This window comes from Oncorhynchus nerka, linkage group LG24, assembly GCF_034236695.1.
Source record: "Oncorhynchus nerka isolate Pitt River linkage group LG24, Oner_Uvic_2.0, whole genome shotgun sequence".
NCBI classification, from domain to species: domain Eukaryota; kingdom Metazoa; phylum Chordata; class Actinopteri; order Salmoniformes; family Salmonidae; genus Oncorhynchus; species Oncorhynchus nerka.
The window spans coordinates 34,479,193-34,491,535 of NC_088419.1; the positions used below are offsets into that span (position 1 = coordinate 34,479,193).

Here is a 12,343-nt window from a genome sequence, read left to right on the forward strand (position 1 = left end):
AAGGAAGGCTATTCCATGCAAGAAATTGCCAAGAATCACTGAAAAGATGACTCCGGGATGCTGGCCTTCTATGCAGAATTGCAGAGAAAAAGCCATATCTCAGACTGGCCTATAAAAAGAAAAGATGAACATGGGCAAAAGAACACAGACACTGGACAGAGGAACTCGGAGTCGCCTCTTCGCTGTTGACGTTGAGACTGGTGTTTTGCGGGAACTATTTAAGGAAGCTGCTAGTTGAGGACTTGTGTGGCGTCTGTTTCTCAAACTAGATACTCTAATGTACTTGTCCTCTTGCTCAGTTGTGCACTGGGGCCTCCCACTCCTCTTTCTATTCTGGTCAGACAAAGTTTGCGCTGTTCTGTGAAGGGAGTAGTACACAGCGTTGTACAACATTTTCAGTTTCTTGGCATTTCTCGCATGGAATAGCCTTAATTTCTCAGAACAAGAATAGACTGACGAGTTTCAGAAGAAAGTTCTTTGTTTCTGGCCATTTTGAGCCTGTCATCAAACCCACAAATGCTGATGCTCCAGATACTCAACTAGTCTAAATAAGGCCAGTTTTATTGCTTATTTAATCAGAACAGTTTACAGCTGTGCTAACATAATTGCAAAATAGTTTTCTAATGATCAATTAGCCTTTTAAAATGATAAACAACAATGTCTACACTGTATTTCTGATCAATTTGACGTTATATAAATGGACAAAAAAATGTGCTTTTCTATAAAAAGCAAGGACATTTCTAAGTGGCCCCAATGTTTTGAACGGTAGTGTATATCCATTGAGGTTTGTCTTATTAATCTCTAACCCACTTCCTCTCTCTCTCCTCTCTCCTTCCACTCTACAGAGGCGTCCATCCTGAGCTACGACGGCAGCATGTATATGAAAGTGGTGATGCCAAGCGTGATGCACACTGAGGCAGAGGACGTCTCCCTCCGCTTCAAGTCCCAGCATGCATTCGGGCTCCTAATGGCCACTAACTCTCGGGACTCCGCTGACACACTCCGTCTCGAGCTGGACAGCGGCCGCGTCAAACTCACGATCAACCTAGGTATCGTATAAAACAGTTAACCGCTAACCCTCTTCTTTTGAGGAGGCATGTTTAAGTTAGCTCATAGTCGTTTTTGTGAGTTGTATTTTACATTAGTTATTTTTTTGTTTTGGTCGAATACATCAAAAAATCTAACACAAACTAAAACTCATTTTGAATCATTTTTGTACAGTAGTTGCATGGATTGTATTTTGATTTGCTTGGCATTATATACAGTATTTTCTTGTTGCTGTGGTCTCTGTAGGGTATTTCTATCTCATGAATCTAACACTTAACCACAATATCCATGCTTTCAGGCTACATCTTTTGAACAGATCATACCACAGTCATTCTTCATTACGATATTGACTTGACTGTAGAACAATTCACTAATTGTAACACGTAACTCTCAGGCTAGACACTTTCAATGATTTACTCAACATTTTTTCACAAACATTGTTCCACGTTGGCCTAGCATATAGCGATACCATATACGCATTTATAAGACTTTTAATAGGTCCTATTGTTTTATTTCAAATGTGTATCTCTTATGTAACGTACTGATAACATCTGGGATTATTGTCTGGCCTTGTTCTTGTCGTAACAGTGTTTTGTTTATTATTTCCTGTTTTATTATTTTTATTTTGGTATGGTCCATATTAGCTCCTCCCATTAGTACCCCTACAGTAGTGTAGGTGGTATCTCCCATGTCACCTTGTTCAAAGATGGTACTCACCCCTTCAACGGCCCCTAGCCTGCGGCCCGCCTAGCATACAGCCCGAGCCCACAGCACACAGCTAGCCTGCCGATGGTGGCTTATAGGCATGTAGGATAGGGTTCAACATTCCAAAAAGCACTCGCACATCTGGTTGCAGCTGCGCGGGAATTATGAAATGACTTCAAAGAAAAGAGAAACTCGCACACTGCTCTTGCTAGTATAACTTATTTCTATTCAAGCTTACATGTCGGCCCAAAATGGGATAGGATAGAAGCACCCAATCTGTCGTAGTGACGAACGCATGCGCTCATACAATACACACACAAACAGCACCTGTCAACACATCATTACCATCACATTACTACAGTGATGACTATACTTCAGTTAGTTGTATATACATTATGTTTTCAATCACTTTATCAACTATACTGCTCAGTAGATAATCTGATCAAAACGACTAAATTCACTACTACTCCTGACACAACTAGTCCTGTGTTAGAGACAGGTTAGTGATTTGCTTCTAGGCCACTGTGCAGTGCTGGTGCTGACTGGATCGATGCTGTTTGCTTCCACTTTTCTGTTGCGGTTGACGGTACATGACGAGCTGGGTCACATGGATCCCAACCCAGATCACCTGACCAATCAGACCAATCCCAGGACTAGTCTACTTCCTGTATCTTCTTTTGAAGGAGATACCCATCATGTAACACTGTAGCCTGTAGTTTAATGTAAAGTATACTGCAAATTGATTTATAAATCAACTGATGGCTACAGGTGTTGAGGACAAAATGAAGTTTCCAAAATACTGGGTTGGTAAATCGATGTGGCCATTGAACTGCAAGCGGACATTTTGAAATTGAATAAACATGTAAACACATTTCAAACATTTTTCAAAATGTATTTTATAGCACGCATCAGACCTACAAAATACTGCCAAACACAAAGAAAAGTATTTTAATTTGAGAGAAGTAATTCTGACCTCAACTCAAAGAAAGCATAATGGTCAAAATTGGAATAAGTCATAATATCCAAAATGGCAGTTTGATGTTGACATCATCAAAAGTTACCATAACAACCTAAAATGGCCGCCAACATCATGTGACCGTCCCCGGAAGGTGGAGTTTCTGTTCTTGGATGTCTGCAGCTTTTACCTTGAAGGATGCGATTTCATCTGTCACTTATTCTCCCCCCATCTAGACTGTGTCAGGATAAACTGTAACACCAGTAAGTCACCACTCCACTTGTTGGAGAATTCTTCTTTAAATGAACGTTATATAATGATGTTTGACATGATTTGTGTGTTATAGATAGGGTAATGTACAGAAGTGCGATAATGGAATTACATGGATAAGGGATCAGCTATAGTCAAGATCAAAGAAGACATTATAATTGTTTCTATACATTACATTTAACTCATTTATCCAACTTTACTTAATCTATTTTGTTAGGTTTACAGTCTTTTGCCCTCAAAATGTTACTGAAATTCCCTCCCATATGTAACGGTCCTAGTATGGGAATGGTATTCTCTGTTTGTCTTGACAATATAAATGGTTGAATGACTTGTACAGAGGTACAGTACAACTGCTCTTACTCATTAAGAGGTCTTGAGTCTGACAGAGAGAGGAACATGTGTTGGTCATGACAGACAGTCAAGGGCCTGGCTTATGAATGTTGAATGTCGAATGTTGGTTTCAACTGATACGTGTGCAAGGTGTGTTTGAAACTGTGTGTGTGTGTTTGAGTGTGTGCGTCTGTGTGGATTTCTCTCTCGCTCTGTGTGTGCGTGTGTGTGTAACAGCCTGTCCCCAAGCTGCAGCTTTATTTCACGGTAGATCCCAGTTTGAGTGACAGATCAGACACAGTCATTCACTCCAATTACTCTGATCAATGTCACTGATTGCACAGCACACCTAATGCGGCAGTAGGTAAGATGTGTAATGAAACACACACACACACACACACACACACACACACACACACACACACACACACACACACACACACACAGACACACAGACACACACACACTCTCCGTGAACACACTGGAGTGGCACACCACAGGCTTGACACGCCCTCTTGTGGATAGAAGAGGAATTTGTATTTGAAAAGATTCTCTCTTTGCCCTTTGTAGACCTGTGAACCTGTGGACCTGTGGACCTGCACCTTCTATGATTTGTCCGCGTTGTGTAGAGATGTACTTTGAAAAAAGTTCCAAGCCCTTTTATGAGTAACAGCAGTTATCATCTTACCATATGAGCAGTCATACGTCCACTAACTATGGACATAGATTATTGCATACTGTACACATATACTGTATGTATTACGGTTTGTCATTTATCTGTTCAGATCTTTTCTCCTCTGTTTTTACTTTCAGCCAAACCAAATCTTTGATTTTAGAGTTAGCAAAGTAAACGCAAAATGCCCAGAGTGCAACCAACCTGCTTTCCTGCATTCAAGATCCAAGCTAGAATCAGTGTCCCAGAAAATGCTTTCTTCTTCTCTGACCAACAAATTGGTTAGCGGTAGACTAACCTAGCGTAGCAGGTGTAGAAGGGGGGGAAGGGAAGTTAGGTTGAGAATACTGTGTCCCTGAATCGCAGAACCATCCGTCCCCACTAAGGTTGCTGGTAAAATAACCAAGCTCACCCCGACAAAACAAAGGTTTGGTTTGCGTTGCTAACTCTAACCCTGAACTAACAAACGGTCCTTCTCAGGCAAGGGACCAGAGATTCTATATGCGGGACAAAAGCTCAATAATTATGACTGGCACTCCGTCAGAGTGGTCCGACGCGGTAAAAACTTCAAACTGACAGTCGACGAAGACATGGCTGAAGGTACTGCTTTTGATGTGATGAGAATATATTTTACTAAAGCATTTTTTTTTACTAATAAAAGAGGTGAAATCCTTTCATATTGCAATCCTGCCCTCTTCCCCCCTTTCTTCCTTTCCTTTGTTATTCCCTACATCTTTCTATTTCCTCCTTTGCCTCCCCACACCCTCTCTCTCACGTTATCCTTCCTCTCTCTCTCGTTCTCCTTCCTCTCTCTCTCGTTCTCCTTCCTCTCTCTCTCGTTCTCCTTCCTCTCTCTCTCGTTCTCCTTCCTCTCTCTCCAGGCCAGATGGCAGGTGACCACACTCGCCTGGAGTTCCACAATGTGGAGACAGGGATTCTGACAGAGAAACGTTTCGTCTCCTCTTCTCCCCCCCCTTTCGTTGGACACCTGCAGGTAACACCTCCAGGCCTGGCAGGAACACATGTTAGATCATAAATCATCATTTGGCTCCTGGCCAGGCACTGACCTACACACACCGAAGGGGGTCGGGGTCAGAGCTAGTGCTACTGTTATAGCCTCTAGACCTCTTCTAGATTCTTCCCCCTTAAGATTTGAACAACTTCTCTCTTCCTTGCTTTAGCATTACTTAGGGTGATACAAATAGCTGTCCATATTATTGTCACCGCTGAGTTATCGCGATACCAAATGTTATTGTTACCGTTATCGTTCCCTAACTCACCTCCACCCACAGGGCCTGAAGTTCAACGGCATGTTCTACATTGACATGTGTAAGAACGGCGACATCGACTTCTGCGAGCTCAACGCCCGCTTTGGCATGCGCTTCATCATCGCCGACCCGGTGACCTTCAAGTCCAAGGGCAGCTACCTGGGGCTGGCCACCTTGCAGGCCTACACCACCATGCACCTGTTCTTCCAGTTTAAAACCACCTCCCCGGACGGCTTCATACTGTTCAACAGCGGAGACGGAAACGACTTTATCGCTGTTGAGCTGGTCAAAGGGTGAGGCACTAGTCATATGTACGAGTACCGTCATTCTCTTACCTGGCCTTGTTTGCTCAGTGTTCAGAGGAGAGCGAGTGCTCTCTTGTTGTCTCTACCACTGCTTGTGCACACACTCCCCTCCTCAGTAACTCACACACTCCCCTTCTCAGTAACTCACACACTCCCCTTCTCAGTAACTCACACACTTCCCTTCTCAGTAACTCACACACTCCCCTTCTCAGTAACTCACACACTCCCCTTCTCAGTAACTCACACACTCCCCTTCTCAGTAACTCACATACTTCAACTGAGTCCTATTTTTTTGGTAGTACACGCTAATGGACACACACAGGCTGAAGGGGCTTCTCTGAGGCCGGTCCCAAAGTACACACACACAGGCTAAAGTGGCTCCTCTTGGGGCGTATAGTGGAGAAGAAGGGCCCTTAATGAAGAGAAGCACTGAGGGGTGCTGAGGTATGCATTTGTGTCCCTTGTCTCATCCCTCCGTAGGTTTGTCCACTATGTGTTCGACCTGGGGAACGGTCCCAGTCTGTTGAAGGGGAACAGTGACAGTGCCCTGAATGACAACCTGTGGCACAACGTAGTTATCACCAGGGACGCCACCAACACACACACCCTCAAGGTGGACGCCAAGTCCGTCACGCAGAACGTCAACGGAGCCAAGAACCTCGACCTCAAAGGTAACAAGAAATACACTGATAAACATATCCTCATACACTTTCTCCCACCGTTCCAAGGAAGCAAGTCACCACGCATCAAGTCTACCAGCACTAGAGATTTACTTTTCAGTAAAAACCAAGCAGTCAGCCTCTATATGCCCTTCCATCATAGAGACATAGACACTGTCAATTCAATGTTTACGCTACTGTAGCATAGCACTTAGAAGGCGTGTCCGACACATGCTTCCTTCTAAGTGATGCTAGTGTGGATGTTGGAATGGAGCCGCCGTTGGTGTTTGCTCAGGCTGTTTGCTGATTTGACTGAACAAACTCGTTATAGTTGTGTAATGACTGGATTATCCTCTATTTACAGAAACGGTGTTGACACACTCTCTGACCTTTACATCCTTTATCATTCATTTGTTCGTCAACTCACCCCTCCTTTCACCTGTCCCTCTCTCTCTCTCTCTCTCTCTCTCTCTCTCTCTCTCTCTCTCTTTCTCTTTTTGTGTCTCTCTCTCCCTCTCTCCCTCCCTGAAGGGGATCTGTTTGTGGCAGGGCTGGGGCCTAACATGTACCAGAACCTTCCTAAACTGGTGGTCTCTAGGGAAGGTTTCCAGGGTTGTCTGGCGTCTGTAGATCTGAACGGCCGCCTGCCTGACCTCATCAACGACGCCCTGTTCCGCTCCGGACAGATCGAACGCGGATGTGAAGGTACGACCCATGACCTATGACCCCTACGCCAAATGAACCCATATATTATGTATGCGTCCAGTTCCAAATCGACCCCTTGCACCCTAGATGACTAGATCTTGACCCTCTGCTATACTATCGTCCTTGCCCACTCACACCTTTTGACCATCAAGCCCAGTTAATTTATGGCCACTTAGGGTCCCAGCCTAATGGTGTAGGGCAGTGGTTCCCAACCAGGGGTACTAGGACCCCTAGTGGTTCTTGGCCTATCCACAGGGGGTACTTGAGAAGACTCGTGAGACCTTAGGCCTACTGGTAAAATGCACATGATGGGGTACTTATAGGGGAACTCCGGGAAGTGGTTCAGTAACCGAAAAAGGTTGGGAACCACTGGTGGACTGTGGTAAACTAATAGACTGGGCACTGCATCTACCACTAGGTTGTGCCAAAGGATCAGTATTCAAACTGAGCTTGTTCTGTCACAGGACATTCCTAAACACAAGCAATGACTTACACACCAATATCTATAAACCCGATCACTTTTTCTACCTACTCATTTTTCTGCAATCTAACAGATGAACGCTAATTAACCACTTAACATAACAACGTGAAGTACTTACCTTTATAGTCACTGTACTTACCTATACCTCTACTATACCAGATACTCAAACTAACCCTATGGTCCTTCACTAACCTGACTCTGTTGTTCTTCCGCTTCTTTCTGTTCTGTTTGTTGTTTTTCTGCGCTAACAAAGTTGGTTTCACCAAAGCCGACCTGCAAGGTAGAAGGTTCAACTCTCAACGCTTCTCTGAGGCGTGGCTGAAAGAATGCTGTGTGCAATGCATTGTGGGTGTAGCATGTCCCACTGCTGGCGAGGAGGACTCGCTCTCTGGGAGTGGCGGGAGAAATGTTGGAGAGAGAGAGAGAGAGAGAGAGAGAGAGAGAGAGAGAGAAGGGTAAAAGAAGAGAGAGACAGAGAGAGATACTGAAAGAGAGGAGGTGAAAAACAATCATTCCAACCCATACACAGAGCGGCACATCCATTATTAACCATAAGGTCCATTTCCAGCCCAGGGCTGTAGTACTGTAATTATGTTGTCCTACGCATAGTTGCTGTCTGCCTACGGCCGCGGCACCGACCGGCCCACTCTTTATGGTAATCATGCTCTGCTCGGTCCGTCCGTCCATCCGCCTGACACAGACCCAGAGTAGCAGAGTCCATTACAGTTTGAACAGAAACGAACTCGTGTTCATGCTCCCATGGTCAGAGAGGAGAGTAGGGGTGATGACTGGAACATAGTGGATCAGAGTTGTAATTAAATAGGTAGAAGATGTTGCATGTAGAGTGGGTGTGTATATATATGTATATTAGAATACATCCTACTATACTGAGATACAGAGACACACCTGACACAGATTATTACTGTGTCAAGTGGGACAGAGGTAGTAGCCAATAGCATCACATACCTGCTGCTGAGCTTTAACCGAGGCTAGTTTCTGGGAGTTCCCAGAGTTACGTATACCCGTCTCTATATATCAAAGTAAATGACTGGTATTAAAAGTTGAGATATACAGAAAAGTATAGCAAATACTGCAAATGCGCATCAGCCGTGCTGTTGAGGCCATCTCTCAGCCCCTCTCTCTCTCTCTCTCTCTCTCTCTCTCCCTCTCAACCCTGTCGTACTCCTTCCTTCCTTTCTCTGGTGAAATGAGAAAGTGCCGTGACAGAGAGTGAGTCTTCCGGTACAGACAGGGCCCTGCGACTGAATACCGTCACCTGCATTAGACAGTAAAGGCATTTTCAGCCAGCAACTATACTACTTCTTTTCTATTCTTCTGTTTCACCTCCACTGTCTTCTCATTTCTCACACATTCTCTTTCACATGACACTTGCACTTAAATGACTGTTAATTTGCAGTTGTTTCTGTTTCTTGATCATTTCACTTTTTGAAATTAATTTTTTCTTTTTTTTGGAGGTTTCTTGATAAGACTTGTATGTCATTTGTTTGGATCCCGACGGATTTACTATATACATATAATGCATTGTTCTTGTTTGCATTCCCACTTAGACAAGTATTCAAAAGTGTGAGATACTGTATGTGTGGTGGCGGTTGGTGGAGAATGGTATACACACATCCTGTTTGACTTTGAATACCCCTTAGACTGTCTCAACGGAGTGCATACTCAGGGATATGCACTACTGTACTTGCACACTCTGAAGTGTTCACTTACTGTTACTGTTCTTGTTTTCATTTCTGTGTTGCCTTAAGTCTATGGTGTTGTAAATCTACAGTGTTTCCCATTATTGTAATGTTTCACTTCCTGGAAAAAAAGACGTGTAGTTTTTGATCGTTTTTTTTTTTGTTGAGGAGGGCGGGAACACTTTCTGTGGCTCCTGTACAGTATCTGTTATCGTAAAGCCACATGTGGACAAGGTTGTCTATTCCTCTTGTCTGTTCTTGCCTGTTTCGTAATGGTTCTTATGCCGTGTTAAAAACACACAGAGAGAGTGTTGTGTTTTCTTTCTCCAAACGTTGAGACGTCCTGTTGGAACGATATGACCCCCGCATGACCCCCCCCCCCCCACTTCCTGTTCCACACAAAGTGCACTACTGCATGGTACCTCCGATGGCGGAGCTCAGTGGCATCCCCTGTGGTTACTCCACACCTTTACACCCTGTCTGTTCCTCCAGGACCCAGCACTACCTGTCAGGAGGACTCCTGTGCCAACATGGGAGTGTGTATCCAACAGTGGGAGAACTTCACCTGCGACTGCACCATGACATCTTACACAGGGACGCAGTGCAACGACCGTGAGTACCGTTGTCTTCTTACTGTACACATGCAGACAGACGCACAGACAGACGCCTTCAACTTTTCCATGGCCTGTTGCACTGAGGGACGCTGTGCGACAGCCGTCAGTACCAGCGGTCAAAGGGTTTTCTGCATCGTGCCGGTCGTTACCTTATTCTTACGCTGTATATTCTATTTTCTCTGTGACAGCAACAGTGAAAGGAATGGTGTGTCTGTGATATTCAAAATATGCCCCGAAGACCTTCAGCACAAGAGCGGTTGAATTGGTTTGAAATGGTTCTCAGTGTCACTCCTTCTTGTTGTTTGGTCACAGAGCTTTAGTAACTTGGTTTTATGAGCCAGTGAGTGACTGACGTTATGTATAACTGCTGGTTCTGCCCGAGCAGTCATTTTATAAACACCCGATAAAGAGGTTTCTCAGATGTGTGTGGCTCTTATCCCCGTGACGATGGGGACTCTCGTCTTCAGTTTGCGGTGGCAGGCGCGCACAGTGGCGTGCACGATCTTTCACGGGACAGTGTAATGTAAGGGTCGCTCTGCTCTGCTTTGCCCGTAGCACAGCTAACGAGCTGAATCATGTCGAAAAGGACCTGTGATCACACTGGTCTTTCATACCGGCTAATGCTGCTGGTGGCTCCACGGCTCTCTCGTCCTCGACCTGGCTCTCTTTCTTTCCCTCGCTGTCTCACACTCTCTTTAGGTCCTCACCTCTCTGCCTTTACCTTGCTCTCTCGTTCTTTTTCTATTACTTATCTCTCTCTCTCTCTCTCTCTCTCTCTCTCTCTCTCTCTCTTTCTCGTTCTCTCGTCTGTGTTTCTTGTCCTGTCTTTGACACAGAGTCGTGGTTTGAGGCGATGAGTGCTACTCTGACCCAGTGATTAGCCTACGGTCATGCCTCAGCAGACGTTCCAGTGGTTTCACATCTAATCCTGTCGACACTTCAACGTCAAGGAGCCAAGGGCACGACATCACCATTATTTCCATCCTAAATAGTTCCCTATGAAGTGTACTGCTTCTAGCTAAATCCCTCTGGCTTTGTCTTTTTTGGACTTGTTTTGTATTTTGCTTTAAATGGACCCCAGGTAGCGTAGTTGTAGCCAGCTAATAGGGATTCTAATATCAGTAAACAAAACAACAACTTCATTGTTAGTTGTTACCTATTAAAACAGGGGCCCTTTGGGTGCTGTTAAATGTAGTGGTTTAATGTTCTGGCCAGATACTAGATTAGTGTTCCATTTGTGTTTTATAATCCATCCTTTTAGTTATTCTTCTCTACTGTACAGTTTACAATTGGCTGATTCATCCCCCCTCCTCTCCCCTGTAGCTGTTCCCCAGGTCGTTGCAGTAAATGAGAACGTGTTCTCAGTCAACTTACCTGGTAAAATAAGGGTAAAATAATAATGAAGTAGAGGTTCCCCTTCCCCGAGGTTTAGAAACTGTTCATAGAGCCACCACTAGATGGCAGTAATATACCGAGCATCTCCGTACGCAGCCTAGCCTACACCAGGCTGGCTAGCTGAGAGAAGAAATTAGATGCAATCCCCTGAGCAGGAAATCAGCTTTCCTCCTCTCTCTCTCTCTCTCTCTCTCCCTCTCTCTCTCTCTCTCTCGCTATCTCTCGCTATCCCTCTCTCTCTCGCTATCCCTCTCCAAACACACACACAAACACACCCCTCTCATGCTGTACCTGCTGCAGAAAGTGGATTGCTATGACGCTTTCTCCAACTTACACAATGCAACAGTGATATCTCAAATCATGTTGTTTGATAGTGAAACTGAAGGGGGTCCAGTGTGGTTCCATAGCTGTGCTGTAAGGCTGTGCTGCAAGGCTGTGCTGCAAGGCTGTGCTGCAAGGCTGTGTGTCAGGCATGAATCGAGCGCAGCCTCACGTGAGTGTGGTTCTAATTAGCCCAGTGCAGAGTAGTGGAGAGCGGAGCTTCTTTCTCTCTCTGTCTGTATGTCTCGCTCTGTGTCTTTCTGTCTGCCTGTCCGCCTCTGTCTATATTTGTCTGTCGCTGTCTCTGTCTGTCTCTACACACATCCTGTTTGACTTTGAATAACCCTTCGACTGTCTCAACGGAGTGCATACTCAGGGATATCTGTCTCTGTCTATATTTGTCTGTCGCTGTCTTTCTGTCTCTGTGTCTGTCTGTCTCTGTCTCTCAATTCAATTTCAATTTAAGGGGCTTTATTGGCATGGAAACATATGTTTACATTGCTGAAGCAAGTGAAATAGATAATAAACAAAAGTGAAATAAACAATAAAAAATTAACAGCAAACATTACACTCACAAAAGTTCCAAATTATGAAGACATTTCAAATGTCATATTGTCTATATACAGTGTTGTAATGATGTGCAAATAGTTCAAGTACAAATGGGAAAAGAAATAAAATAAATATAGGTTGTATTTACAATGGTGTTTGTTCTTCACTGGTTGCCCTTTTCTTGCGGCAACAGGTCACAAATCGTGCTGCTGTGATGTCACACTGTGGTATTTCACCCAGTAGATATGGGAGTTAATCAAAATAAGATTTGTTTTCGAATACTTTGTGGATCTGTGTAATCTAAGGGAAGTATGTGTCTCTAATATGGTCATACATTTAGCAGGAGGTTAGGAAGTGCAGCTCAGT

At 44.4% G+C, this 12,343-nt stretch overlaps 1 protein-coding gene across 5 annotated transcripts in view; it reads left to right on the plus strand.

Moving 5' to 3' along the window:
• Positions 1-12,343, plus strand: part of LOC115107493 (neurexin-3b-like) — a 357,997-nt gene that overhangs the window by 83,665 nt on the left and 261,989 nt on the right. For all 5 annotated transcript variants that reach the window (XR_010460882.1, XM_065008838.1, XM_065008839.1 and 2 more), the window contains exons 6-13: positions 846-1,049; positions 2,944-2,970; positions 4,461-4,580; positions 4,862-4,974; positions 5,273-5,541; positions 6,034-6,224; positions 6,744-6,917; positions 9,591-9,710. Coding sequence is in view for 4 of the 5 variants with exons in the window: in XM_065008838.1 (XP_064864910.1) it covers positions 846-1,049; positions 2,944-2,970; positions 4,461-4,580; positions 4,862-4,974; positions 5,273-5,541; positions 6,034-6,224; positions 6,744-6,917; positions 9,591-9,710 (1,218 nt within the window). In the remaining variant the exon portion in view is untranslated. The remainder of the gene's footprint in view (positions 1-845; positions 1,050-2,943; positions 2,971-4,460; positions 4,581-4,861; positions 4,975-5,272; positions 5,542-6,033; positions 6,225-6,743; positions 6,918-9,590; positions 9,711-12,343) is intronic.